This window comes from Coturnix japonica, unplaced genomic scaffold (assembly GCF_054131305.1).
Source record: "Coturnix japonica strain WE unplaced genomic scaffold, WE-NBRP24 Scf073, whole genome shotgun sequence".
Lineage (NCBI taxonomy): Eukaryota > Metazoa > Chordata > Aves > Galliformes > Phasianidae > Coturnix > Coturnix japonica.
In genome coordinates this window covers 286,602-313,139 of record NW_028188976.1, presented here as the reverse complement: position 1 = coordinate 313,139, position 26,538 = coordinate 286,602, and the positions used below count along the sequence as shown (strand labels likewise).

The window sequence follows — 26,538 nt, the reverse complement described above, 5'->3', positions numbered from 1 at the left end:
TGAGCTAAAATGGGCTGATTCTGGGTCCAAAATGGGCAGGATTTAAGCCAAAAGGGGTCAAGTTTGGGTCAAAATGATCAGATTTTCACCAAAACTGGGCAGACTTTGGGTCAAAATGGGACAAGACCAAAACTGGGCCAAGTTTGGGTCCAAAATGGGCCACGTTTGGTCCAAAATGGGCCGAGTTTAGTGCAAACCAGGCCGAGTTTCTGCACGGAGCTGCATAAAGTAAAGCACGACAGCATGAGCAATGCAACTACATGCAACCGCATGCAAAGCAGCTGCAACAAGTGCTGCTCCCAATGCAGGTGGACGGCGTGCTGACCCTCCTGCCAGCCTCCCTGCAGGACAGCAGGGTGCTGCTGCAGCACAGCGGGATGGAAGCTGTAATTCAGACCGATTTCGGCCTACGAGTCACCTACGACTGGGATTGGCGCGTGACCATCCACCTCCCCAGCAGTTACTCAGAGCAAACCTGCGGCCTCTGCGGCAATTTCAACATGGATCCGATGGATGACATCCCAGGGCTGCCTGATGAGGCCATATCTACTGCTGATAAGGCCATATCCGCTAATAATAAGGACATATCTGCTGATAATAAGGCCGTATCCGCTAATAATAAGGCCATATCTGCTGATAATAAAGCCATATCTGCTGATAATAAGGCCGTATCTGCTGCTGATAAGGCCATATCATCCTCCATCATCTCCTGGGCCTCCACGTGGAAGGTCCCCGACGAGGACCCGTTCTGTTGGGATCATTGCGATGGGGATTGCCCCATATGCCAGCAGGACAAACTAGAGCTCTATTCAGGCAACCAGCACTGCGGGCTGATCAAAAAGAGCTTCCAAGGACCCTTCAAAGCCTGTCACCACGTCCTCGACCCCAAGGATTTCTTCCGGAGTTGCCTTTATGACGTTTGCATCAATGACGGAGCGAAGAAAATCCTTTGCAAGACGTTGGAGACCTACGCGTCCGCCTGCAGGAAGCACGGGGCCGCAGTGCACGACTGGAGGACGCCATCGGGGTGCTGTGAGCAATGGGGTTTTGTTGCATTTGCTTTTGCATTGCATTTGCTTTTGCCCTTGCTTTTGCCCTTGCTTTTGCCCTTGCTTTGCATTTGCTTTTGCCTTTGCTTTGCTCCTGCTTTTCTCTTGCCTTGCTCTTGCTGTGGGGTTTTGCAAAACAAGGGTGGTTTTGGAGCGGGGTGATGCATGCAAAGCTCTCGGTGGGACAAATGACTTTGGGTGAATGCAGAATGCTCCCTGTGTTTGCATGTAGCTCAGAGGTGTTGCTTGCAAAATACTCCATGCATTTGCATGGTGCAACGCCTCAAGGGCAGATATTGCACCATGCAACCACACCAAGCATTTTTGCATCCATTCTTGGGACATTACATGCAAAATGCTCCATGCATTTGCACAGTGCAACACCTCAAGGGCAGATATTGCACCATGCAACCACACCAAGCATTTTTGCATCCATTCTTGGGATGTTGCATGCAAAATGCTCCATGCATTTGCACAGTGCAACACCTCAAGGGCAGGTATTGCACCATGCAACCACAGCAAACATTTTTGCATCCATTCTTGGGACGTTGCATGCAAAATGCTCCATGCATTTGCACATTGCGACGCCTTGAGGGCAGATATTGCACCATGCAACCTCACGGATCACTTTGCATGCAAAACCCACGCTGCATTCAATTCCACATGCAAACCCTTTGCAACCCTGCATGCAACAACACCAAGCAGTTTTTGCATCCATTCTTGGGACGTTGCATGCAAAATGCTCCATGCATTTGCACAGTGCAACACCTCAAGGGCAGATGTTGCACCACGCAACCGCACGGAGCACTTTGCATGCAAAACCCACACCGCATTCAATTCCACATGCAAACCCTTTGCAACCCTGCATGCAACAACACCAAGCAGTTTTTGCATCCATTCTTGGGACGTTGCATGCAAAATGCTCCATGCATTTGCACAGTGCAACACCTCAAGGGCAGATGTTGCACCACGCAACCGCACGGAGCACTTTGCATGCAAAACCCACACCGCATTCAATTCCACATGCAAACCCTTTGCAACCCTGCCTCGTTTTTGCTCCCTTTAGCACACATACACCCCTCTTTCCTCTTGCAGCACTGACTTGCCCTGAGAACAGCCACTACGAACCCTGCGGCAGCGCCTGCCCTGCAACCTGCACCGACCCCGACGCCCCCAAATCTTGCAACCAACCCTGCACGGAAACCTGCACTTGCAACCCGGGTTACGTCCTCAGCGGAGCTCAATGCATCCCCAGCTCCAGCTGCGGTTGCACCCACGACGGCCTCTATCACCAACCAGGAGATGAGTTTTGGGCCGACGAGTTGTGTCGCTCGCGGTGCCGCTGCGACGCCGAGCTGGGGATGGTGGTTTGCAAGGAGAGCAGCTGCAAAGCAGGGGAGCAATGCAGCGTGGTGAGGGGCATCCGGCAATGCGTGGCTGCGGGGAAGACCGTCTGCGTGGCCACGGGGGACCCCCATTACACCACCTTCGACGGGCGCCGCTATGACTTCATGGGGACCTGCGTCTATCAGTTTGCTGCCCTCTGCTCCCCCGACCCCACGTTGGTCCCCTTTAGTGTCACCGTGGAGAACAACAACAGGGGCAGCGATGTGGTTTCCTACACCAAAGAGGTCACCTTGAAGGTCTACAACGTCAGCCTCAGCCTCAGCCAGGCCGAGCCCAAGAAACTGAAGGTATTGGGGGAAGGGGGAGGGCTTGAGGTTGCCTTTAGGGGACATCGGGATGGGTTGCAACCTCATTGCATGACATCGGGATGGGTTGCAACCTCATTGCATGACATCGGGATGGGTTGCAACCTCATTGCATGATGTCTGGATGGGCTGCAAGCTCATTGCATGACATCGGGATGGGTTGCAACCTCATTGCATGACATCGGGATGGGTTGCAACCTCATTGCATGACATCGGGATGGGTTGCAACCTCATTGCATGACATCAGGATGGGTTGCAACCTCATTGCATGACATCGGGATGGGTTGCAACCTCATTGCATGACATCGGGATGGGTTGCAACCTCATTGCATGACATCGGGATGGGTTGCAACCTCATTGCATGACGTCTGGGTGGGCTGCAACCTCATTGCATGACGTCTGGGTGGGCTGCAACCTCATTGCATGACATCGGGATGGGTTGCAACCTCATTGCATGACATTGGGATGGGTTGCAAGGTCTTTCTGAGGCATCTGGTTGGGTTGCAACCTCATTGCATGACATCTGGATGGGCTGCAAGGTCTTAGTGAGGAGCCTGGATGGGTTGTGACCCCGTTGCATGACATCTGGGTGGGTTGCAAGGCCTTTGTGAAGCATCTGGTTGGGTTGCAACCTCATTGCATGACATCTGGTTGGGCTGCAATGTCTTTTTGAGGCACCTGGTTGGGTTGCAAGGTCTTTGTGAGGCATCTTAATGGACTGCAACCTCATTGCATGACTTCTGGATGGGCTGCAAACTTATTGCATGACATCTGGATGGGTTGCAAGCTCTTTCTGAGGCAACTGGGTGGGTTGCAAGGCCTTTGTGAAGCATCTGGATGGGTTGCAACCTCATTGCATGACATCTGGATGAGTTGCAAGGTCTTTGCATGACATCTAGATGGGTCAAATGCTCTTTGTGAGGCATCTCCTTGCATTTAGAGCCCATTGTATGACATCAGGGTGGGTTGCAACCTCATTGCATGACATCGGATGGGTTGCAAGGTCTTTCTGAGGCATCTGAATGGGTTGCAAGGTCTTTGTGAGGAGCCTGGATGGGTTGTGACTCCGTTGCATGACATCTGGATGGGTTACAACCTCATTGCATGACATCTGGATGGGCTGCAACCTCATTGCATGACATCAGGCTGGGTTGCAACCTCATTGCATGACATTGGGATGGGCTGCAACCTCATTGCATGACATTGGGATGGGTTGCAACCTCATTGCATGACATCGGGATGGGTTGCAACCTCATTGCATGACATCGGGATGGGCTGCAACCTCATTGTATGACATCTGGATGGGTTGCAAGGTCTTTGTGAGGAGCCTGGATGGGTTGTGACCCTGTTGCATGACTTCTGGGTGGGTTGCAAGGTCTTTGTGAAGCATCTGGTTGGGTTGCAACCTCATTGCATGACATCGGGATGGGTTGCAACCTCATTGCATGACATCGGGATGGGTTGCAACCTCATTGCATGACATCGGGATGGGCTGCAACCTCATTGCATGACATCTGGATGGGTTGCAAGGCCTTTGTGAGGAGCCTGGATGGGTTGCAACCTCATTGCATGACATCTAGATGGGTCACAAGCTCTTTGTGAGGCATCTCCTTGCATGTAGAGCCCATTGCATGACATTGGTTACAACCCCAGCAGCCCCTCACCACCCCGTTCCTCTCCCCCTATTCCAGGTGAATGGCATCCTGGTGGACCTCCCATTCCGCCACCCCGACCAGCAGCTCCACGCTTACGCCAGCGGCCCCCACGGCTTCCTCCACACCGACTTCGGCCTCATCGTCACCTTCGACTGGTACAGCTACGCCCGCGTCATCCTCCCCACCACCTACTCCCGCTCCGTTTGTGGTCTATGCGGCGACGCCGATGGCGACCCGGAGGACGACTTCATGCTCCCCAACGGCCGATTGGCCGAGGATGCAGACAGCTTTGCAAACAGCTGGAAGGTTTCCGACGTCCCCGGTTGCAACTCGAACGTCAGCGGGAATTGCAATTCATGCAGCGCGAAGGAGAAGCGCATCTACGGCGGCGACAAGCACTGCGGGCTGCTGGTGAAGCAAGGGGGGCCCTTTGCAAGCTGCCATGCAGTGGTGGACCCCAGGCCGTATTTTGAGGACTGTCTCTACGATGCATGTTGCTATAAGGGGCACCAGGAGGTGGTGTGCAGCTCGGTGGCTACCTACGTGCAAGAGTGTCAGAAACAGAGGGTCAGCATCCAGCCCTGGCGCACCACGGCCTTCTGCAGTGAGTTGGGGGGCTCTGGGTTTGCTTGGGGGGCTCTGGGTTTGCTTGTGGGGCTCTGGGTTTGCATGGAGGGCTCTGGGTTTGCTTGGAGGGCTCTGGGTTTGCATGGAGGGCTCTGGGTTTGCATGGAGGGCTCTGGGTTTGCATGGAGGGCTCTGGGTTTGCATGGGAGTGCTCTGGGTTTGCATGGAGGGCTTTGGGTTTGCTTGGAGGGCCTTGGGTTTGCTTGGAGCGCCTTGGGTTTGCTTGGGGGGCTCTGGGTTTGCATGGGAGGGCTCTGGGTTTGCTTGGAGGGCCTTGGGTTTGCTTGGGGGGCTCTGGGTTTGCTTGGGGGGCTTTGGGTTTGCATGGAGGGCTTTGGGTTTGCTTGGAGGGCCTTGGGTTTGCATGGAGGGCCTTGGGTTTGCTTGGGGGTCTCTGGGTTTGCATGGAGGGCCTTGGGTTTGCTTGGGGGGCTCTGGGTTTGCATTGGGGCCTTGGGTTTGCTTGGGGGTCTCTGGGTTTGCTTGGAGGGCTCTGGGTTTGCTTGGGGGGCTCTGGGTTTGCTTGGGGGGCTCTGGGTTTGCTTGGGGGACTCTAGGTTTGCTTGGGGGGCTCTGGGTTTGCTTGGGGGGCTTTGGGTTTGCTTGGGGGCTCTGGGTTTGCTTGGGGGGCTCTAGGTTTGCTTGGGGGGCTCTGGGTTTGCTTGGGGGGCTCTGGGTCTGCTTGGGGGGCTCTGGGTTTGCTTGGGGGGCTCTGGGTCTGCTTGGAGGGCTCTGGGTCTGCTTGGGGGGCTCTGGGTTTGCTTGGGGGGCTTTGCATGCATGCAGGAGGTGTTTCCATCTTGCACAGTGGGAGTTTTCATTTGCTTGGAAGGATTGGAGTTTGCATGCATGTAAGACCTGGGGTTTGCTTGGAAGTTTTGGGGCTTGCTTGCATGGGGGGCTTTGGGTTTGCATGGGGGGCTTTGGGTTTGCACGGAGGGGTTGGGGTCTTGCAGGAGCTGCAGGACATGTTTGCAATTGCACCTTGGCTTTACAACTGCGGGAAGCTTTTGCAGTTGCACCGCCATTTTGCATGCACAGGAAGGTTCTGCACCTTGCAGTCGCTGCACTTTCCTGCTTTGCACTCAGCATTTGCTGCATGCATGCACGGATCCCCATGCAACTTTGCAACCCCCAACTTTGCAACCCCCTCCCCTCTTTTGCAGGCCCCGTGTGCCCCCCGCAGCAGCACTACGAGCTCTGTGGCCTGGCCTGTCCCTCCAGCTGCTCCAACCAGGAGCAAGACGACGGTTGCGACCCTTCCTCCCCATGCACCGAAGGCTGTTTTTGCAACCCCGGCTTCTTGCAAAGCGGCGACAGCTGCGTCCCAGCACCTCAGTGCGGTTGCATGCACCAGGGGCGTTATTTGCAACGGGGAGAGGAGTTTTACCCCTGCGAGCGTTGCAGCCAACGCTGCGTTTGCAAAGGGAACGGCGAGTTGCAATGCGAGCCGACGAGCTGCGGCGCAAACGAAGCTTGCATGGTGCAGGATGGGGTGAGGGGTTGCTACCCCGATGGCTGCGGGCGCTGCGAGGTGCTGGGAGCTGCAACGCTGAGGACGTTCGATGGGACGCTGCTGCATTTTGCTGGGACCTGCACTTACACGTTGGCTGCAGCTGGAGAGGAGCAGGAGGAGGAGGAAGAAGAAGGGAAGGGGCTGCAGCCGTTCCTGGTGCGGGTGCAGAAGGAGATGAATGCAGCGGAGCCGCTGGTGAAGCAGCTGCTGGTCACGGTGCATGGGGTCACCGTCAGCTTGCAGCGGGGCGTGCAAGGGGAGGTGAAGGTGAGTGCTGGTTTTGGGGTGCAAACGCGCTTCAGCGGAGCATGCAGACCCTGTTTCTTGCTGCAAAGGTGCACGTGCAGCCCCCGTTCTGCATGCAAAGCCAGGCCAGAGTGCAAAGCAAAGCATGCATCCCCAATTTCAGACAGCAAAGCAACCCATGCAACCTTAACCCTGCATGCAAAGCCATCCTGGGGCACAAAGCAACCCATGCAACCTCTGTTCTGCATTGCAGCCCCGATTTCAGACAGCAAAGCAACCCATGCAACACTAACCCTGCATGCAAGGCCATCCTGGGGTGCAAAGCAACACGTGCAACCCCAGTCTTGGATAGCAAAGCAATGCATGCAACCTCTGTTCTGCATTGCAGCCCCAGTTCTGCATGCAAAGCCGTCCTGGGGTGCAAAGCAATGCATGCAACCCCAGTCTTGGATCGCAAAGCAACCCATGCAACACTAACCCTGCATGCAAGGCCATCCTGGGGCGCAAAGCAACCCATGCAACCCCAATCTTGGACAGCAAAGCAACCCATGCAGCCTCTATTCCGCATCGCAAGCCCAATTTGTGGGTTGCAAGCATGCAAAGCAACCCAACATTGCACCCCATCTGTGCAGGTGAATGGTGAACGTCAGCTCCTGCCCGTGTCCGTGGGCTCGGACGCGGTGGTGGTGACGCAGGAGGGGATCCATCGGGTGCTGAAAGCAAAGATGGGTTTAAAGCTGCTCTATGACGGAGCCACCTACGTCCTGCTGACCTTACCCAGCACCTACCAAAGCCGCGTCGGCGGCCTCTGCGGTGACTTCAATGGGGACGGAGCCGACGATGCGACGGAGCCTCGTCTGCTGGGGGAGCGATGGGGGATCCCCACCCGTGGGTGCAGCCATGGGGAGCCCTGGGTGCCTTGTGAGAAGGTGGTGGAGAGAGGGTGCGATGTGATGGAGGATCCCAAGGGGCCGTTTGGGGGGTGTCACGGAGCGGTGACCCCAAGGGATTACGTGGAGAGCTGCAGGATGGAGACGTGCGGGAGAGAGGGTGAGAGAGAATGGGGGGGAATGGGGAGGGGGGGCAGATATGGGGGGGCAGATATGGGGGAGGGAAGGAGGGGGGTGGGGGGAGAAGATAGGGGGGATGGGGGGGCGGATGGGGGGAAGGGGAGAGGGATGGGGGTGCAGATATGGAGTGGGGGGCAGATATGGGGGAGGCAGATATGGGGGGGAAGACAGGGGGGCAGATGGGGGTGAGGGGGAAAGGGGGGAGAACTTGGGGGGGAATAGGGGGGGGATAAAGGGAAATGGGGGGGGATGGGGGGGAATGGGGAGGGGGAGATGGGGGGGCAGATATGGTGGGGGCAGATATGGGGGGGAAGATAGGGGGGGAAGACAAGGGGGTGAATGGGGGGGACAAGGGAGAAAGGGGGGAGAATGGGGGGGGAATAGGGGGGGATAAGGGGAAATGGGGTAGGAATGGGGGGGAATGGGGAGGGGATGGGGGGCATATATGGAGGGGCAGATATGGAGGGGGGGGGCAGTTATGGGGGGGCAGATGGGGGGGAAGACAGGGGGGTAATGAGGGAGGATAGAGGGAATGGGGGGGGATGGGGAGGGGAAGGGGGGATGGGGGGTTGGATGGGGGGGAGGGATGAGGGGGGCAGATATGGGGGGCAGATGGGGGGGAAGACAGGGAGTCAGATGGGGGTGAGGGGGAAAGGGGGGTGAATGGGGGGGGATAAGGGGGGGATAAGGGGAAATGGGGGGGAAATGGGGGGAGAGGGGGGGGATAAGGGGAATTGGGTGAGAAATGGGGGGGAATAGGGGGAAACTGGGGGGGGAATGGGAGGGATAGGAGGAAATGGGGGGGGAGAGGTGACAATAGGGGTGACAATAGAGGAGACAATAGAGATGACAATAGAGGTGACAATAGAGGAGACAATAGAGATGACAATAGAGGTGACAATAGAGGTGACAATAGGGATGACAATAGAGATGACAATAGAGATGACAATAGGGATTACAATAGGGATAACAATAGAGATGACAATAGGGATGACAATAGAGATGACAATAGAGGTGACAATAGGGGTGACAATAGAGATGACAATAGGGATAACAATAGGGATAACAATAGGGATAACAATAGAGATGACAATAGAGATGACATCGATGTCCCCCCTCCAGGTGTGCAAACAAGGGCTGATGCTGCAGCAGAGGTTGCAGGCGGCTCCGCGCTGTGCCGCAGCCTGCAGGCCTACGCTGCTGCATGCCAGGCTGCAGGGGGGCAGCTGCAGGAGTGGAGGGAGGCAGCACGGTGCAGTGAGTCGCATTGCTTGCATCGTTGCATGGGGTTGCAGTGAGCTGTGCTGGTGTTTTGCATGCTGTGATGCATGCGCTTTTGCAAGGGAGGGTGCATTTGCATGACGCAGTGCATGCATTTTGCAAAAGCGGTGCATTTGCATGCTGCCTTGCTTGAGTTTTTGCAAGGGAGGATGCATTTGCATGCTGCCTTGCTTGAGTTTTTGCAAGGGAGGATGCATTTGCATGATGCAGTGCATGCATTTAGCAAAAGTGGTGCATTTGCATGCTGCCTTGCTTGGGTTTTTGCAAGGGAGGGTGTATTTGCATGGTGTGGTGCATGCATTTTTGCAAGGGAGGGTGCATTTGCATGACGCAGTGCATGCATTTTGCAAAAGTGGTGCATTTGCATGCTGCCTTGCTTGAGTTTTTGCAAGGGAGGATGCATTTGCATGCTGCAATGTGTGTGTTTTTGCAAGAGAGGATGCATTTGCATGGTGTGGTGCATGCATTTTGCAAGAGTGGTGCATTTGCATGCTGCCTTGCTTGAGTTTTTGCAAGGGAGGGTGTGTTTGCATGGTGTGGTGCATGCATTTTTGCAAGGGAGTGTGCATTTGCGTGGTGCATTGCATGCATTTTTGCAAGGGGAGGTGCATCTGCATGTTGCCTTGATTGCATTTTTGCAAGGGAGCGTGCATTTGCATGATGCAATGCATGCATTTAGCAAGAGCGGTGCATCAGCATGCTGTTATGCATGCACTTTTGCAAGAGAGGGTGCGTTTGCATGATGCACTGCTTGCATTTTGCAGGGGGAGATGTCACTGCATCCTGCCTTGCTTGCATTTTGCAAGGGAGGATGCATTTGCATGATGCAATGCATGCATTTAGCAAGAGCGGTGCATTAGCATGCTGTTATGCACGCACTTTTGCAATAGAGGCTGCATTTGCATGATGCACTGCTTGCATTTTGCAGGGGGAGATGTCACTGCATCCTGCCTCGCTTGCATTTTGCAGGGGAGGATGCATTTGCATGATGCAATGCATGCATTTAGCAAGAGGAGTGCCCTTGCAAGCTGCCTTGCTTGCACTTTTTGCAAGGGAGGGTGCATTTGCATGATACAATGCATGCATTTAGCAAGAGCGGTGCATTAGCGTGCTGTTATGCATGCACTTTTGCAATAGAGGGTGCGCTTGCATGGTGCAACGCACGCATTTTGCAAGACAGGGATATTTACACATTGAAATCCATGCATTTTTGCAAGGGAGGGTGCATTTGCATGATGCAATGCATGCATTTAGCAAGAGCGGTGCATTAGCATGCTGTTATGCACGCATTTTTGCAAGGGAGGCTGCATTTGCATGATGCAATGCATGCATTTTTTTGCAGAGCACTTATTGCATTGTACGAAAAAGAAAAGCAAAGAGCATTAAAAAACCCTAATTCTGTTTTTTTCTCTCCTTTTCCCCCATCATTTTCCCCCTTTATCCCCCCTCCCCAGCTCTCTCGTGCCCCCTGGGCTCTCACCCCCAGCTCTGCAGCCCCCTTTGCACCCAGAGCTGCACCAGCGTTTCCTCCCCTCCCCGTTGCAGCAGCCGCTGCTTCGAGGGCTGCGCGTGTCCTGCAGGGGAGCTGCTCAACGGCGACGAATGCGTCAGCCCCGACGCCTGCGGCTGCTTGCACCGAGGCCGCCTCTTCCAGGTGGGGGTTTTGCTGCTGCTGCTTTGCAACAACCATGGGGGGGGTGCATGCATTGCAAATTGCAGAGCAGGAACTTGGCATTTGCTTCCACTTTTGCAGCCATTGCAATGCACCAACCCATTGCACTTTGCATTTGCCTCCATCTTTGCAATCTTTGCAATGCACCAACCCATTGCACTTTGCATTTACTTTCCTTTTTGCAATGCATTTGCCTCCACTTTTGCATCCATTGCAATGCACCAACCCATTGCACTTGGCATTTGCCTCCATCTTTGCATCCATTGCAATGCACCAACCTGTTGCACTTTGCATTTGCTTCCACCTTTGCACCTTCCATCTTTGCATCCATTGCAATGCACCAACCCATTGCACTTTGCATTTTACCCTTTGCACCTTGCAAACAGTTGCAATGTTTGCAATGCACCAGCCCATTGCACTTTGCATTTTCTTCCATTGTTTCCACCTTTGCAGAGCACCAACCTGTTGCACTTTGCATTTGCTTCCACTTTTGCAACCTTTGCAATGCACCAACCCATTGCACTTTGCATTTGCCTCCATCTTTGCAATCTTTGCAATGCACCAACCCATTGCACTTTGCATTTACTTTCCTTTTTGCAATGCATTTGCCTCCATCTTTGCATCCATTGCAATGCACCAACCCCTTGCACTTTGCATTTGCATCCATCTTTGCATCCATTGCAATGCACCAACCCGTTGCACTTTGCATTTGCTTCCACTTTTGCATCCATTGCAATGCACCGACCCCTTGCACTTTGCATTTGCCTCCACTTTTGCATCCATTGCAATACACCAACCCATTGCACTTTGCATTTGACTCCATCTTTGCATCCATTGCAATGCACCAACCCATTACACTTTGCATTTGCTTCCACTTTTGCAACCTTTGCAATGCACCAACCCATTGCACTTTGCATTTGCCTCCATCTTTGCAATCTTTGCAATGCACCAACCCATTGCACTTTGCATTTACTTTCCTTTTTGCAATGCATTTGCCTCCATCTTTGCATCCATTGCAATGCACCAACCCCTTGCACTTTGCATTTGCCTCCATCTTAGCATCCATTGCAATGCACCAACCCCTTGCACTTTGCATTTGCCTCCATCTTTGCATCCATTGCAAGACAGCAGCCCATTGCACTTTGCATTTGCCTCCATCTTTGCATCCATTGCAATGCACCAACCCATTGCACTTTGCATTTGCTTCCACCTTTGCACCTTCCATCTTTGCATCCATTGCAATGCACCAACCCACTGCACTTTGCATTTACTTACCTTTTTGCAATGCATTCCCTCCCACTTTTGCATCCATTGCAATGCACCGACCCATTGCACTTTGCATTTACTTCTACTTTTGCATCCATTGCAATGCACCAACCCGTTGCACTTTGCATTTGCCTCCATCTTAGCAACCTTTGCAAGACATCAACCCATTGCACTTTGCATTTTACCCTTTGCACTTTGCATCCATCTTTGCAGTGTTTGCAATGCACCAACCCATTACACTTTGCATTTGCCTCCACTTTTGCATCCACTTTTGCATCCATTGCAATGCACCAACCCTTTGCACTTTGCATTTGCCTCCATCTTTGCATCCATTGCAATGCACCAACCTGTTGCACTTTGCATTTGCCTCCATCTTTGCATCCATTGCAATGCACCAACCCATTGCACTTTGCATTTCCTTCCATCTTTGCATCCATTGCAATGCACCAACCCATTGCACTTTGCATTTGCTTCCACTTTCACCACCACTGCAATGCACTTTGCATTTGCCTCCATCTTTGCATCCATTGCAATGCACCAGCCCGTTGCACTTTGCATTTTCTTCCATTGTTTGGGGGCACGGGGTGCATGCATTGCAAGTTGCAGAGCGGCAACCTGTTGCACTTGGCATTTGCTTCCATCTTTGCAACCTTTGCAATGCACCAGCCGGTTGCACTTTGCATTTGCCTTCCTTTTTGCAATGCATTCCCTCCCAGTTTTGCAACCTTTGCAAGACAGCAACCTGTTGCACTTTGCATTTGCTTCCACCTTTGCACCTTCCATCTTTGCATCCATTGCAATGCACCAACCTGTTGCACTTTGCATTTGCTTCCACTTTTGCAACCATTGCAATACACCAACCCATTGCAATTTGCATTTCCTTCCATCTTTGCAACCTTTGCAAGCCAGCAACCCCTTGCACTTTGCATTTGCTTCCATCTTTGCACCTTCCTTCTTTGCATCCGTTGCAATGCACCAACCCATTGCACTTTGCATTTGCATCCATCTTTGCATCCATTGCAATGCACCAACCCATTGCACTTTGCATTTCCTTCCATCTTTGCATCCATTGCAATGCACCAACCCCTTGCACTTTGCATTTGCCTCCATCTTTGCATCCATTGCAACGCACCAGCCCATTGCACTTTGCATTTTACCCTTTGCACCTTACAAACACTTGCAATGTTTGCAACGCACCGACCCCTTGCACTTTGCATCCCCCCTCTCCCTTTGCAGATCGCCGAGTCCATCCTCTCCCCTGACTGCAGCCAGCAATGCACGTGCCGCTCCGCAGGCGGCGTGCAATGCAAACCAGCCGGCTGCCCATTGGGCCAAGTTTGCACCGTGCACGACGGCGTCCGCGCGTGCAAACAACAACCGGGTCGTTGCACCGTCATCCCGTCGTCGCGTCTCAGCTCCTTCGACGGCAGCAAAGGGGGCAAGATGGCGGCGGGGACCTACGTGATGGCGTCGGTTTGTGACCCCCCACGTGGAGGAGACCACCCACATGGAGACCACCCACATGGAGACCACCCACATGGAGACCCCCACCATAGAGACCACCCCCATGGAGACGACCCACATGGAGACCCCCCACATGGAGACCCCCGCCATAGAGACCACCCACATGGAGACCCCCGCCATAGAGACCACCCACATGAAGACCACCCACATGGAGACCACCCACATGGAGGAGACCCCCCCCGTTGGTTCCGGCTGCTGGGGGACGTTGCAGAGGATGAGGAGGGTCGAGCGTTGGTGTTTGCTTTGCATCTCTACAGCCCAGCTGCAGCCGTCAGCGTCAGGAGGGACGGGAAGCTGTGGGTACGTGGGGGGTGCAGGCAATGGGACCCCATAGACCCCATAGACCCCATGGGTGGCCCCATAGACCCCATAGAACCCATGGGGGGCACCCATAGACCCCATAGACCCCATGGGCATCCATAGACCCTATAGACCCCATGGGGGGCATCCATAGACCCCATAGACCCCGTGGGTGGCACCCATAGACCCCATAGACCCAATAGACCCCATGGGCCCCCATAGACCCCATAGACCCCATAGACCCCATAGACCCCATAGAACCCCATAGACCCCATAGAACCCATGGGGGGCCCCCATAGACCCCATGGGCACCCATAGACCCCATAGAACCCATAAAACCCATGGGGAGCACCCATAGACCCCATAGACCCCATAGACCCCATGAGCACCTATAGACCCCGTGGGTCTCCATAGACCCCGTGGGTGTCCATAGACCCCATGGGGGGTCCCCATAGACCCCATAGGCCCCCATAGACCCCATGGGCCCCCATAGACCCCATAGAACCCATGGGGGGGCCCCATAGACCCCATGGGCACCCATAGACCCCATAGACCCATGGGGGGCACCCATAGACCCCATGGGCCCCCATAGACCCCATGGGTGGCACCCATAGACCCCATGGGCACCCATAGACCCCGTGGGTGTCCATAGACCCAATGGGTGGCACCCATAGACCCCATAGGCACCCATAGACCCCATGGGGGGCCCCCATAGACCCCATGGGCCCCCATAGACCCCATGGGTCTCCATAGACCCTATGGGCACCCATAGACCCCATAGACCCCATAGACCCATGGGGGGCACCCATAGACCCCATGGGTCTCCATAGACCCCATGGGTGGCCCCCATAGACCCCATGAGCACCAATAGAGCCCATAGACCTCCATAGACCCCCATGGGTGGCAACTGTAGACCACATGGGCCCCCATAGACCCATGGGGGGCACCCATAGACCCCATAGACCCCATGGGCACCCATAGACCCCATAGACCCCATGGGCACCCATAGACCCCATAGACCCCATGGGCCCCCATAGACCCTATGGGGACACCCATAGACCCCATGGGCCCCCATAGACCCATGGGGGGCACCCATAGACCCCATAGAAGTATGGGATCACCCCATATCCCTTAGGATCACCCCATATCCCCCCCTCTTATCCCCATACAGGTCAATGGGATCCCATATCCCCTACAGGTCAATGGGATCACCCCATATCCCATACAGGTCAATGGGATCCCATATCCCCTACAGGTCAATGGGATCACCCCATATCCCCCCTCTTATCCCATACAGGTCAATGGGATCACCCCATATCCCATATGGGTCAATGGGATCACCCCATATCCCTTAGGATCACCCCATATCCCCCCTCTTATCCCATACAGGTCAATGGGATCACCCCATATCCCATATGGGTCAATGGGATCACCCCATATCCCTTAGGATCACCCCATATCCCCCCTCTTATCCCATACAGGTCAATGGGATCCCATATCCCATACAGGTCAATGGGATCCCATATCCCATATAGGTCAATGGGATCCCATATCCCATACAGGTCAATGGGATCACCCCATATCCCATATAGGTCAATGGGATCACCCCATATCCCATACAGGTCAATAGGATCACCCCATATCCCATACAGGTCAATGGGATCCCATATCCCATACAGGTCAATGGGATCACCCCATATCCCCCCTCTTATCCCCTACAGGTCAATGGGATCACCCCATATCCCATATAGGTCAATGGGATCACCCCATATCCCATACAGGTCAATGGGATCACCCCATATCCCTTAGGATCACCCCATATCCCCCCTCTTATCCCATACAGGTCAATGGGGTCCCAGCCCCCATCCCATCCCAGCTCTCCCCCAATCTCTCCATCCATCGATCCCAAAGCTGGATCTCCGTGACCCTAAATCCCCACCTGGAGGTGACCCTAAACCCTAAAGGGGAAATGACGGTGACGGTGACCATGGAACCCAATGGGGAACTTTGTGGGGTCTGCGGGGATTACGATGGAGACCCCAATAACGACCTACGGGGTCCGGATGGGAAACTGGTGTTGGATTATGGGGCCATGGCCAAGGCATGGAGGGCACCCGACTTCACCCCGGTAAGTGCAGCTCTATGGGGTCAATGGGGTTTATAGGGTGGGATATGGGGGGTTGGGGGTCTTTTGGGGTGGGGGGTTCTATAGGGTTGGCCCTATATGGTTGGCCCTATAAGGTTGGCCCTATAAGGATGGCCCTATAAGGCCGCCATCTTGGGAGGTGTCGTTTGGGATGGAGGCCCTATAAGGTTGTCCATATAAGGATGACCCTATAAGGTTGGCCCTATTAAACTGGCCCTATAAGGTTGGCCCTATAAGGTTGGCCCTATAAGGTTGACCCTATAAGGTTGGCCCTATAAGGTTGGCCCTATAAGGTTGACCCTATAAGGTTGGCCCTATAAGGATGTCATCTTGGGAGGTATTGTTTGGGATGGGGGTCCTATAAGGTTGGCCATATAAGATTGACCCTATAAGGTTGGCCCTATAAGGTTGACCCTATAAGGTTGGCCCTATAAGGCCGCTTGTAGGGTTGGCCCTATAAGGATGGCCCTATAACTTTGGCCCTATAAGGTTGGCCCTATAAGGTTGGCCCTATAAGATTGGCCCTATAAGGATGACCCTATTAGTTTGACCCTATAACGTTGGCCCTATAAGGTTGGCCCTATAAGGTTGACCCTATTAGGTTGGCCCTATTAGTTTGACCCTATAAGGTTGGCCCTATAAGGTTGGCCCTATAAGATTGGCCCTATAAGGTTGACCCTATATGGTTGACCCTATAAGGTTGACCCTATAAGGCCGCTTGTAGGGTTGGCCCTATAATGGAAGCCCTATAAGGTTGGCCCTATTAGTTTGACCCTATAAGGTTGGCCCTATAAGGTTGGCCCTATAAGGATGACCCTATAAGGTTGGCCCTATTAGTTTGACCCTATAAGGTTGGCCCTATAAGGTTGGCCCTATTAGTTTGACCCTATAAGGTTGGCCCTATAAGGCCGCCATCTTGGGAGGTGTTGTTTGGGATGGGGACCCTATAAGATAGGCCCTATAAGGTTGACCCTATTAGTTTGACCCTATAAGGTTGACCCTATTAGTTTGACCCTATTAGGTTGGCCCTATAAGGTTGACCCTATATGGTTGGCCATATAAGGTTGACCCTATAAGGTTGGCCCCATAAGGCCGCTTGTAGGGTTGGCCCTATAATAGGGTGGGATATGGGGGATTGGGGTCTTTTGGGGTGGGGGGTTCTATAGGGTTGGCCCTATAAGGTTGGCCCTATAAGGTTGGCCCTATAAGGTTGGCCCTATAAGGTTGACCCTATAAGGCCGCTTGTAGGGTTGGCCCTATAATGGAAGCCCTATAAGGTTGGCCCTATTAGTTTGACCCTATAAGGTTGGCCCTATTAGTTTGACCCTATAAGATTGGCCCTATAAGGTTGGCCCTATAAGATTGGCCCTATAAGGATGACCCTATTAGGTTGGCCCTATATGGTTGGCCCTATATGGTTGGCCCTATAAGGTTGGCCCTATAAGGTTGGCCCTATAAGGTTGACCCTATTAGGTTGGCCCTATTAGTTTGACCCTATAAGGTTGGCCCTATAAGGTTGGCCCTATTAGTTTGACCCTATAAGGTTGGCCCTATAAGATTGGCCCTATAAGGTTGGCCCTATAAGGACGACATACTGGGAGGTGTCATTTGGGATGGGGGCCCTATAAGGTTGGCCCTATAAGGTTGACCCTATAAGGTTGGCCCTATAAGATTGGCCCTATAAGGATGACCCTATAAGGTTGGCCCTATAAGGCCGCTTGTAGGGTTGGCCCTATAATAGGGTGGGATATGGGGGGTTGGGGGGTCTTTTGGGGTGGGGGGTTCTATAGGTTTGGCCCTATATGGTTGGCCCTATAAGGTTGACCCTATAAGGCCGCTTGTAGGGTTGGCCCTATAATGGAAACCCTATAAGGTTGGCCCTATTAGTTTGACCCTATAAGGTTGACCCTATTAGGTTGGCCCTATTAGTTTGACCCCATAAGGTTGGCCCTATAAGATTGGCCCTATAAGGATGACCCTATATGGTTGGCCCTATAAGGTTGACCCTATAAGGCCGCTTGTAGGGTTGGCCCTATAATGAAAGCCCTATAAGGTTGGCCCTATTAGTTTGACCCTATAACGTTGGCCCTATAAGGTTGGCCCTATAAGGTTGGCCCTATAAGGATGACCCTATATGGTTGGCCCTATAAGGTTGACCCTATAAGGATGACCCTATATGGTTGGCCCTATAAGGTTGACCCTATAAGGCCGCCATCTTGGGAGGTGTCGTTTGGGATGGGGCCCTATAAGGTTGGCCCTATAAGGTTGGCCCTATAAGATTAGCCCTATAAGGATGACCCTATATGGTTGGCCCTATAACGTTGACCCTATAAGGCCGCTTCTAGGTTTGGCCCTATAATTTTGGCCCTATAAGGTTGGCCCTATTAGTTTGACCCTATAAGGTTGGCCCTATAAGGTTGGCCCTATAAGGTTGGCCCTATAAGGTTGACCCTATATGGTTGGCCCTATAAGGTTGACCCTATAAGGCTGCTTGTAGGGTTGGCCATATAATGGAAGCCCTATAAGGTTGGCCCTATTAGTTTGACCCTATAAGGTTGGCCCTATAAGGCCGCCATCTTGGGGAGGTGTCATGGGGAAATAGACCCAAAATGAGCCTAAAAATGGAGGAAATGGCCCCAAAATGAGCCTAAAAATGGGGGAAATAAACCCAAAAAGAGCAAAAAATGGGGAATTAGACCCAAAAAGTGCCCAAAAATGAGGAAATGGCCCCAAAATGAGCCCAAAAATGGGGGAAATAGACCCAAAATGAGCCCAAAAATGGGGGAAATAGACCCAAAATGAGCCCAGAAATGGGGAAATTAGACCCAAAATGAGCCCCAAAAATGGAGGAAATAGACCCAAAATGAGCCCAAAAATGAGGAAATTAGACCCAAAAAGTGCCCAAAAATGGGGAAATTAGACCCAAAATGAGCCCAGAATTGGGGGAAATAGACCCAAAATGAGCCTAAAAATGGGGAAATAGACCCAAAAATTGCCCAAAAATGAGGAAACAGACCCAAAATGATCCCAAAAATGGGGGAAATAGACCCAAACTGAGCCCAAAAATGGGGGAATTAGACCCAAAAATTGCCCAAAAATGGGGAAATTAGACCCAAAATGAGCCCAAAAATGGGGGAAATAGACCCAAAATGAGCCCAGAAATGGGGGAAATAGTCCCAAAATGAGCAAAAAATGGGGAATTAGACCCAAAAATTGCCCAAAAATGAGGAAATAGACCCAAAAATTGCCCAAAAATGGGGGAAATAGACCCAAAAAGAGCAAAAAATGGGGAAATTAGACCCAAAAATTGCCCCAAAATGGGGGAAATAGACCCAAAAATTGCCCAAAAATGGGGAAATTAGACCCAAAAATTGCCCAAAAATGAGGAAATAGCCCCAAAATAGCCCAAAAATGGGGAAATAGACCCAAAAAGTGCCCAAAAATGGGGGAAATAGACCCAAAATGAGCCCAAAAATGAGGAAATAGCCCCAAAAAAGGCCAAAAATGAGGAAATAGCCCCAAAATGAGCCTAAAAATGGAGAATTAGACCCAAAAAGTGCCCAAAAATGAGGAAATAGCCCCAAAATGTGCCTAAAAATGGGGAAATAGCCCCAAAAATGGCCTCAAAAACGGGGGGAAAAGGTCAAAAATGGGTTAAAAAACCGTAATTAAGGCAAAATAGCAATTTTTGACCTGAATTTTCCCTTTTCTTCCCTTTTTTTGCCCCCTGCAGTGACTCCATTCCCCCATTGGATCCAATGGAGCTCAGAGAAATGAACCAAAATCATCATTTTTTACCCCAAAAAAATAAAGGTTTCGATTTTATCGTGAAAAGGCTGAAATTGGGGGGAAAAATGGGGGGGGAGGGGGGAATTTGGGGGAAATTCAGGGACTTTTGGCCAATTTTTGGGGTGTTTTGGAGCTTTTTGCCCATTTTTGGACATTTTTGACCCATTTTTACCTTTTTTTGCCCCATTTTTTGGTTCTTTTTTCCCCATTTTTGGGTTTTTTTGACCCATTTTGGGGGGGATTTTTGACCATTTTTTTCCCATTTTTGGTCTTTTTTGACCCATTTTTGGGGTATTTTGGACCTTTTTGCCCAATTTTGCTCCTTTTTGCCCCATTTTTGGGGTATTTTGGTCATTTTTGTCCCATTTTTGGTCCTTTTTTCCCCATTTTTGGGGTATTTTGACCCATTTTTGGGGCAATTTTTGACCATTTTTTTCCCATTTTTGGTCTTTTTGTCACATTTTTGGAGTATTTGGGAGATTTTTGCCCATTTTTGGACATTTTTGACTCATTTTTGGGGTATTTTGGTCATTTTTGTCCCATTTTTGGTCTTTTTTACCCCATTTTTGGGGTATTTTCGACCATTTTTGTCCCTTTTTTGGGGCATTTTAGACCAATTTTCCCCATTTTTGGTCTTTTTTGACCCATTTTTGGGGTATTTTGGACCTTTTTGCCCATTTTTGCTCCTTTTTGCCCCATTTTTGGGGTATTTTGGTCCTTTTTGTCCCAATTTTGGTCTTTTTTACCCCATTTTTGGGGTATTTTAGGCCATTTTGTCCCATTTTTGGTGTTTTTTGCCCCATTTTTGGGGTATTTTCGACCATTTTGCCCATTTTTGGACATTTTTGACCCATTTTTTGACTTTTTTTGCTCCATTTTTTGGTCCTTTTTTCCCCATTTTTGGGGTATTTTGACCCATTTTGGGGGGGATTTTTGACCATTTTTCCCCATTTTTGGTCTTTTTTGTCACATTTTTTGACTATTTGGGAGATTTTTGTCCATTTTTGGACATTTTTAACCCATTTTTGGGGGTATTTTTGGTCATTTTTGTCCCATTTTTGGTCTTTTTTACCCCATTTTTGGGGTATTTTCGACCATTTTTTGTCCCATTTTTGGGGTATTTTAGACCAATTTTCCCCATTTTTGGTCTTTTTTTGCCCCATTTTTGGGGTATTTTGGACCTTTTTGCCCATTTTTGCTCCTTTTTGTCCCATTTTTGGGGTATTTTGGTCCTTTTTGTCCCAATTTTGGTCTTTTTTACCCCATTTTTGGGGTATTTTCGACCATTTTTTGTCCCTTTTTTGGGGTATTTTAGGCCATTTTGTCCCATTTTTGGTCTTTTTTGTCCCATTTTTGGGGTATTTTGGAGCTTTTTGCCCATTTTTGGACATTTTTGACCCATTTTTTACCTTTTTTTGCCCCATTTTTTGGTCCTTTTTTCCCCATTTTTGGGGTATTTTGACCCATTTTGGGGGGGATTTTTGACCATTTTTTTCCCATTTTTGGTCTTTTTTGCCCCATTTTTGGGGTATTTTGGACCTTTTTGCCCATTTTTGCTCCTTTTTGCCCCATTTTTGGGGTATTTTGGTCATTTTTGTCCCATTTTTGGTCTTTTTTACCCCATTTTTGGGGTATTTTCGACCATTTTTTGTCCCTTTTTTGGGGTATTTTAGACCAATTTTCCCCATTTTTGGTCTTTTTTGCCCCATTTTTGGGGTATTTTGACCCATTTTGGGGGATTTTTGACCATTTTTTTCCCATTTTTGGTCTTTTTTGTCACATTTTTGGAGTATTCGGGAGATTTTTGTCCATTTTTGGACATTTTTGACTCATTTTTGGGGTATTTTAGTCCTTTTTTGTCCCATTTTTGGTCTTTTTTCCCCATTTTTGGGGTATTTTGACCCATTTTGGGGGGGATTTTTGACCATTTTTTTCCCATTTTTGGTCTTTTTTGTCACATTTTTGGAGTATTTGGGAGATTTTTGTCCATTTTTGGACATTTTTGACCCATTTTTGGGGGTATTTTGGTCATTTTTGTCCCATTTTTGGTCATTTTTACCCCATTTTTGGGGTATTTTCAACCATTTTTCGTCCCTTTTTTGGGGTATTTTAGACCAATTTTCCCCATTTTTGGTCATTTCTGTCCCATTTTTGGGGTTTTTTGGTCCTTTTTGCCCATTTTTGGACATTTTTGTCCCATTTTTGGTCATTTTTGTCCCATTTTTGGGGTATTTTGGTCCTTTTTGCCCATTTTTGGACATTTTTTGCCCATTTTTGGTCATTTTTGTCCCATTTTTGGGGTATTTTGGTCCTTTTTGCCCATTTTTGGACATTTTTTGCCCATTTTTGGTCATTTTTGTCCCATTTTTGGGCTATTTTGGTCCTTTCTGCCCCATTTTTGGGCTAAAATCCCATTTTGGGCTGAATTCTGCCCTTTTTAGCCCCTTTTTATGTATCACAGGTGGGTGAAATACAGCCACATTTCAGCCCCATTCACATCCAAATTCACCCCTTTTTACCCCCAAATTTACCCAAATCTGCCCAAATTTACCCCAATTTTCCCCCCCCCATCTTCAAACCCCACTTTTTCCCTCCTATTTTGGGCCAAATTCCCACTTTTTTGGCCCATTTTGAGGCCACAAATTGACCTTTTTACCCCCCCCCCCCCCCCCCCTCCCCCCCATAGAGCCCCAGGCAGCTCCTGCCCCCCCCCCCCCCCATTAGTCAATATTGTCCTTTGTGACGTCACCATCCCATTGTCCCCATTGTGACGTCACTGGCCCATTGTTCCCATTGTGACGTCACTGGCCCCATTGTCACCTGGCCCCGGGGCATCCCTAAGGGGGGGGGGGGGGGGCAATGGGGTCCCTATGGGGTCACTGACAATGGGGTCCCTATGGGGTCAGTGATATCACTGTCCCTATAGGGCTGTGTGTCCCTATGGGGTCAGTGACATTGGGGTCCCTATGGGGCTGGTGACATTGGGGTCCCTATGGGGTTGGGGTCCCTATGGGGCTGTATGTCCCTATGGGGTCACTGACATTGGGGTCCCTATGGGGTAAGTGATATCATTGTCCCTATGGGGCTGTGTGTCCCTATGGGGCTGATGACATTGGGGTCCCTATGGGGTTGGGTGTCCCTATAGGGTCAGTGACATTGGGGTCCCTATGGGGTCACTGACATTGGGGTCCCTATGGGGTTGGTGATATTGGGGTCCCTATGGGGCTGGGTGTCCCTATGGGGTCACTGACATTGGGGTCCCTATGGGGCTGGGTGTCCCTATAGGGCTGGTGGCATTGGTGTCCCTATGGGGTCACTGACATTGGGGTCCCTATGGGGCTGTATGTCCCTATGGGGTCACTGACATTGGGGTCCCTATGGGGCTGGTGGCGTTGGGGTCCCTATGGGGCTGGGTGTCCCTATGGGGTTTGGTGTCCCTATGGGGTTGGTGGCATTGGGGTCCCTATGGGGTCACTGACATTGGGGTCCCTATGGGGCTGTGTGTCCCTATGGGGTCGGTGATATTGGGGTCCCTATGGGGCTGTGTGTCCCTATAGGGCTGTGTGTCCCTATGGGGTCAGTGACATTGGGGTCCCTATGGGGCTGGGTGTCCCTATGGGGTCAGTGATATCATTGTCCCTATAGGGTCCCTGACATTGGGGTCCCTATGGGGTTGGTGGCAATGGGGTCCCTATGGGGCTGGGTGTCCTTATGGGGTTTGGTGTCCCTATGGGGTCAGTGACATTGGGGTCCCTATGGGGTCACTGACATTGGGGTCCCTATGGGGTTGGGGTCCCTATGGGTCAGTGACATTGGGGTCCCTATAGGGCTGGGTGTCCCTATGGGGTCACTGACATTGGGGTCCCTATGGGGTTGGTGGCAATGGGGTCCCTATAGGGTCTATGTGTCCCTATAGGGCTGGTGGCATTGGGGTCCCTATAGGTCTGTATGTCCCTATAGGTCTATGTGTCCCTATGGGGCTGTATGTCCCTATAGGGTCTATGTGTCCCTATAGGTCTATGTGTCCCTATAGGTCTATATGTCCCTATAGGTCTATATGTCCCTATAGGTCTATATGTCCCTATAGGTCTATATGTCCCTATGGGTCTATATGTCCCTATAGGTCTATATATCCCTATGGGTCCATGTGTCCCTATGGGGCTGTATGTCCCTATAGGTCTATATGTCCCTATAGGTCTATATATCCCTATAGGGTCTATATGTCTCTATGGGGCCGGTCCGTCCCACCCCCGGGCGGTTCCTTTCTCCCTTTGTCCCATCCCGGATCTCATTCATCGCCGCCGGCATCGCCCGGGGCCCCCCCAACCCCCCCCCAGTCCCTCCCAGTTAACCCCAGTATGGCCCAGTTTAATACATAGACCCCCATAGACCCCCATAGACCCCAATAGACCCCCATAGAACCCCATAGACCCCCATAGACCCCCATAGACCCCCATAGACCCCCCATATCCCCCCATAGACCCCCATAGACCCCCCCCCAGTCCCTCCCAGTTAACCCCAGTATGGCCCAGTTTAATACATAGACCCCCCATAGACCCCCATAGACCCCCATAGACCCCCATAGACCCCCCATAGACCCCCCATAGACCCCCATAGACCCCCCATAGCCCCCCCATAGACCCCCATAGACCCCCCATAGACCCCCATAGACCCCTCATAGCCCCCCCATAGACCCCCATAGACCCCCATTGACCCCCATAGACCCCCATAGACGCCCCCAGTCCATCCCATTCCCCCTCCCCCCCATAGCCCCCCCATAGACCCCCCATAGACCCCCCATAGACCCCCCATAGCCCGCCATAGACCCCCATAGACCCCCCATAGACCCCCATAGACCCCCCATAGCCCGCCATAGACCCCCATAGACCCCCATAGACCCCCCCCCCAGTCCCTCCCAGTTAACCCCAGTATGGCCCAGTTTAATACATAGACCCCCATAGACCCCCCATAGATCCCCCATAGACCCCCATAGACCCCCCAGCCCCCCCCCAGTCCCTCCTAGTTAACCCCAGTATGGCCCAGTTTAATACATAACCCCCCCATAGACCCCCCATAGATTCCCATAGACCCCCCTGTCCATCCCAGTATCCCCCAGTCCCCCCAGCCCCCCCATAGACCCCCATAGACCCCCCCCAGTCCATCCCAGTCCCCCCATAGACCCCCCCATAGCCCCCCCAGTCCATCCCATTCCCCCCCATAGCCCCCATATCCCCCCATATCCCACCCCATATCCCCCCATAGACCACCCCATAGCCCCCCATAGACCCTCCCAGCCCCCCCCATAGAGCCCCCCAGTCCCCCCCAGTCCCCCCCATAGACCCCCATAGACCCCCCAACCCCCCCCAGTCCCTCCCAGTTAACCCCAGTATGGCCCATTTCATCCCAGTTTAACATATAGACACCCCCCCAGCCCTCCCATAGACCCCCCCCCATTATATCCTATTACCACCCAGTCCATCCCAGTATGGCCCTGTACCCCCCCATAGACCCCCCCACAGCCCCCCCAGTTCATCCCAGTCCCCCCCATAGACCCCCCCCAGCCCACCCCATAGTCTCCCGTAGACCCCCATAGACCCCCCATAGACCCCCCCAGTCCATCCCAGTCCCCCCATATCCCCCACTGTCCCCCCCATAGCCCCATATACCCTCATATCCCACCCCATATTCCCCCATAGACCCCCCATAGACCCCCATAGACCCCCCCAGTCCATCCCAGTCCCCCCCATAGACCCCCCCATAGCCCCCCATAGACCCCCCATAGACCCCCATAGACCCCCATAGACCCCCCCATAGACCCCCATAGACCCCCCCAGTCCCCCCCATAGACCCCCATAGACCCCCCCATAGACCCCCATAGACCCCCCCAGCCCCCCCCAGTCCCTCGCAGTTAACCCCAGTATGGCCCAGTTCATCCCAGTATCCCCCATAGCCCCCCCAGCCCACCCCATAGACCCCCATAGACCCCCCATAGACCCCCCCATAGACCCTCATAGACCCCCCATAGACCCCCATAGACCCCCATAGACCCCCCCATAGACCCCCATAGACCCCCCCATAGACCCCTATAGACCCTCCCAGTCCCCCCCAGTCCCCCCCATAGTCCCCCCCATAGCTTCCCATAGACCCCCATAGACCCCCCATAGACCCCCCCATAGCCTCCCATAGACCCCCCATAGACCCTCCCAGTCCCCCCCAGTCCCCCCCATAGACCCCCATAGACCCCCCCAGTCCATCCCAGTCTCCCCCATAGACCCCCCCATAGACCCCCCCATTCCCTCCCAACACCCCCCATAGACCCCCCATAGCCCCCCCATAGCCCCCCATAGACCCCCATAGACCCCCCATAGACCCCCCCATTCCCTCCCAACACCCCCCATAGACCCCCCATAGCCCCCCCATAGACCCCCATAGACCCCCCATAGCCCTCCCAGCCCCCCCATAGACCCCCCCAGTCCCCCCATAGACCCTCCATAGCCCCCCATAGACCCCCCATAGACCCCCCATAGACCCCCCCATTCCCTCCCAACACCCCCCCATAGACCCCCCCATAGCCCCCCAATAGACCCCCATAGCCCTCCCAGCCCCCCCATAGCCCCCCATAGCCCCCCATAGCCCCCCCATAGCCCCCCATAGCCCCCCATAGACCCCCATAGACCCCCCATAG

The 26,538-nt window shown here is 52.4% G+C and overlaps 1 protein-coding gene across 1 annotated transcript in view; it reads left to right on the top strand.

The window, feature by feature from the left end:
• FCGBP (Fc gamma binding protein) overlaps positions 1-19,898 on the top strand; it is a 34,805-nt gene extending 14,907 nt beyond the window's left edge. The window contains exons 13-22 of the mRNA XM_085533994.1: positions 309-1,032; positions 2,145-2,743; positions 4,453-5,020; positions 6,210-6,826; positions 7,438-7,855; positions 8,998-9,132; positions 10,611-10,810; positions 13,331-13,918; positions 15,762-16,046; positions 19,798-19,898. Coding sequence (XP_085390120.1) covers positions 309-1,032; positions 2,145-2,743; positions 4,453-5,020; positions 6,210-6,826; positions 7,438-7,855; positions 8,998-9,132; positions 10,611-10,810; positions 13,331-13,918; positions 15,762-16,046; positions 19,798-19,800 — 4,137 coding nt within the window. The 3' untranslated portion in view covers positions 19,801-19,898. The remainder of the gene's footprint in view (positions 1-308; positions 1,033-2,144; positions 2,744-4,452; positions 5,021-6,209; positions 6,827-7,437; positions 7,856-8,997; positions 9,133-10,610; positions 10,811-13,330; positions 13,919-15,761; positions 16,047-19,797) is intronic.
• The last annotated feature ends 6,640 nt before the right edge of the window (positions 19,899-26,538 follow it).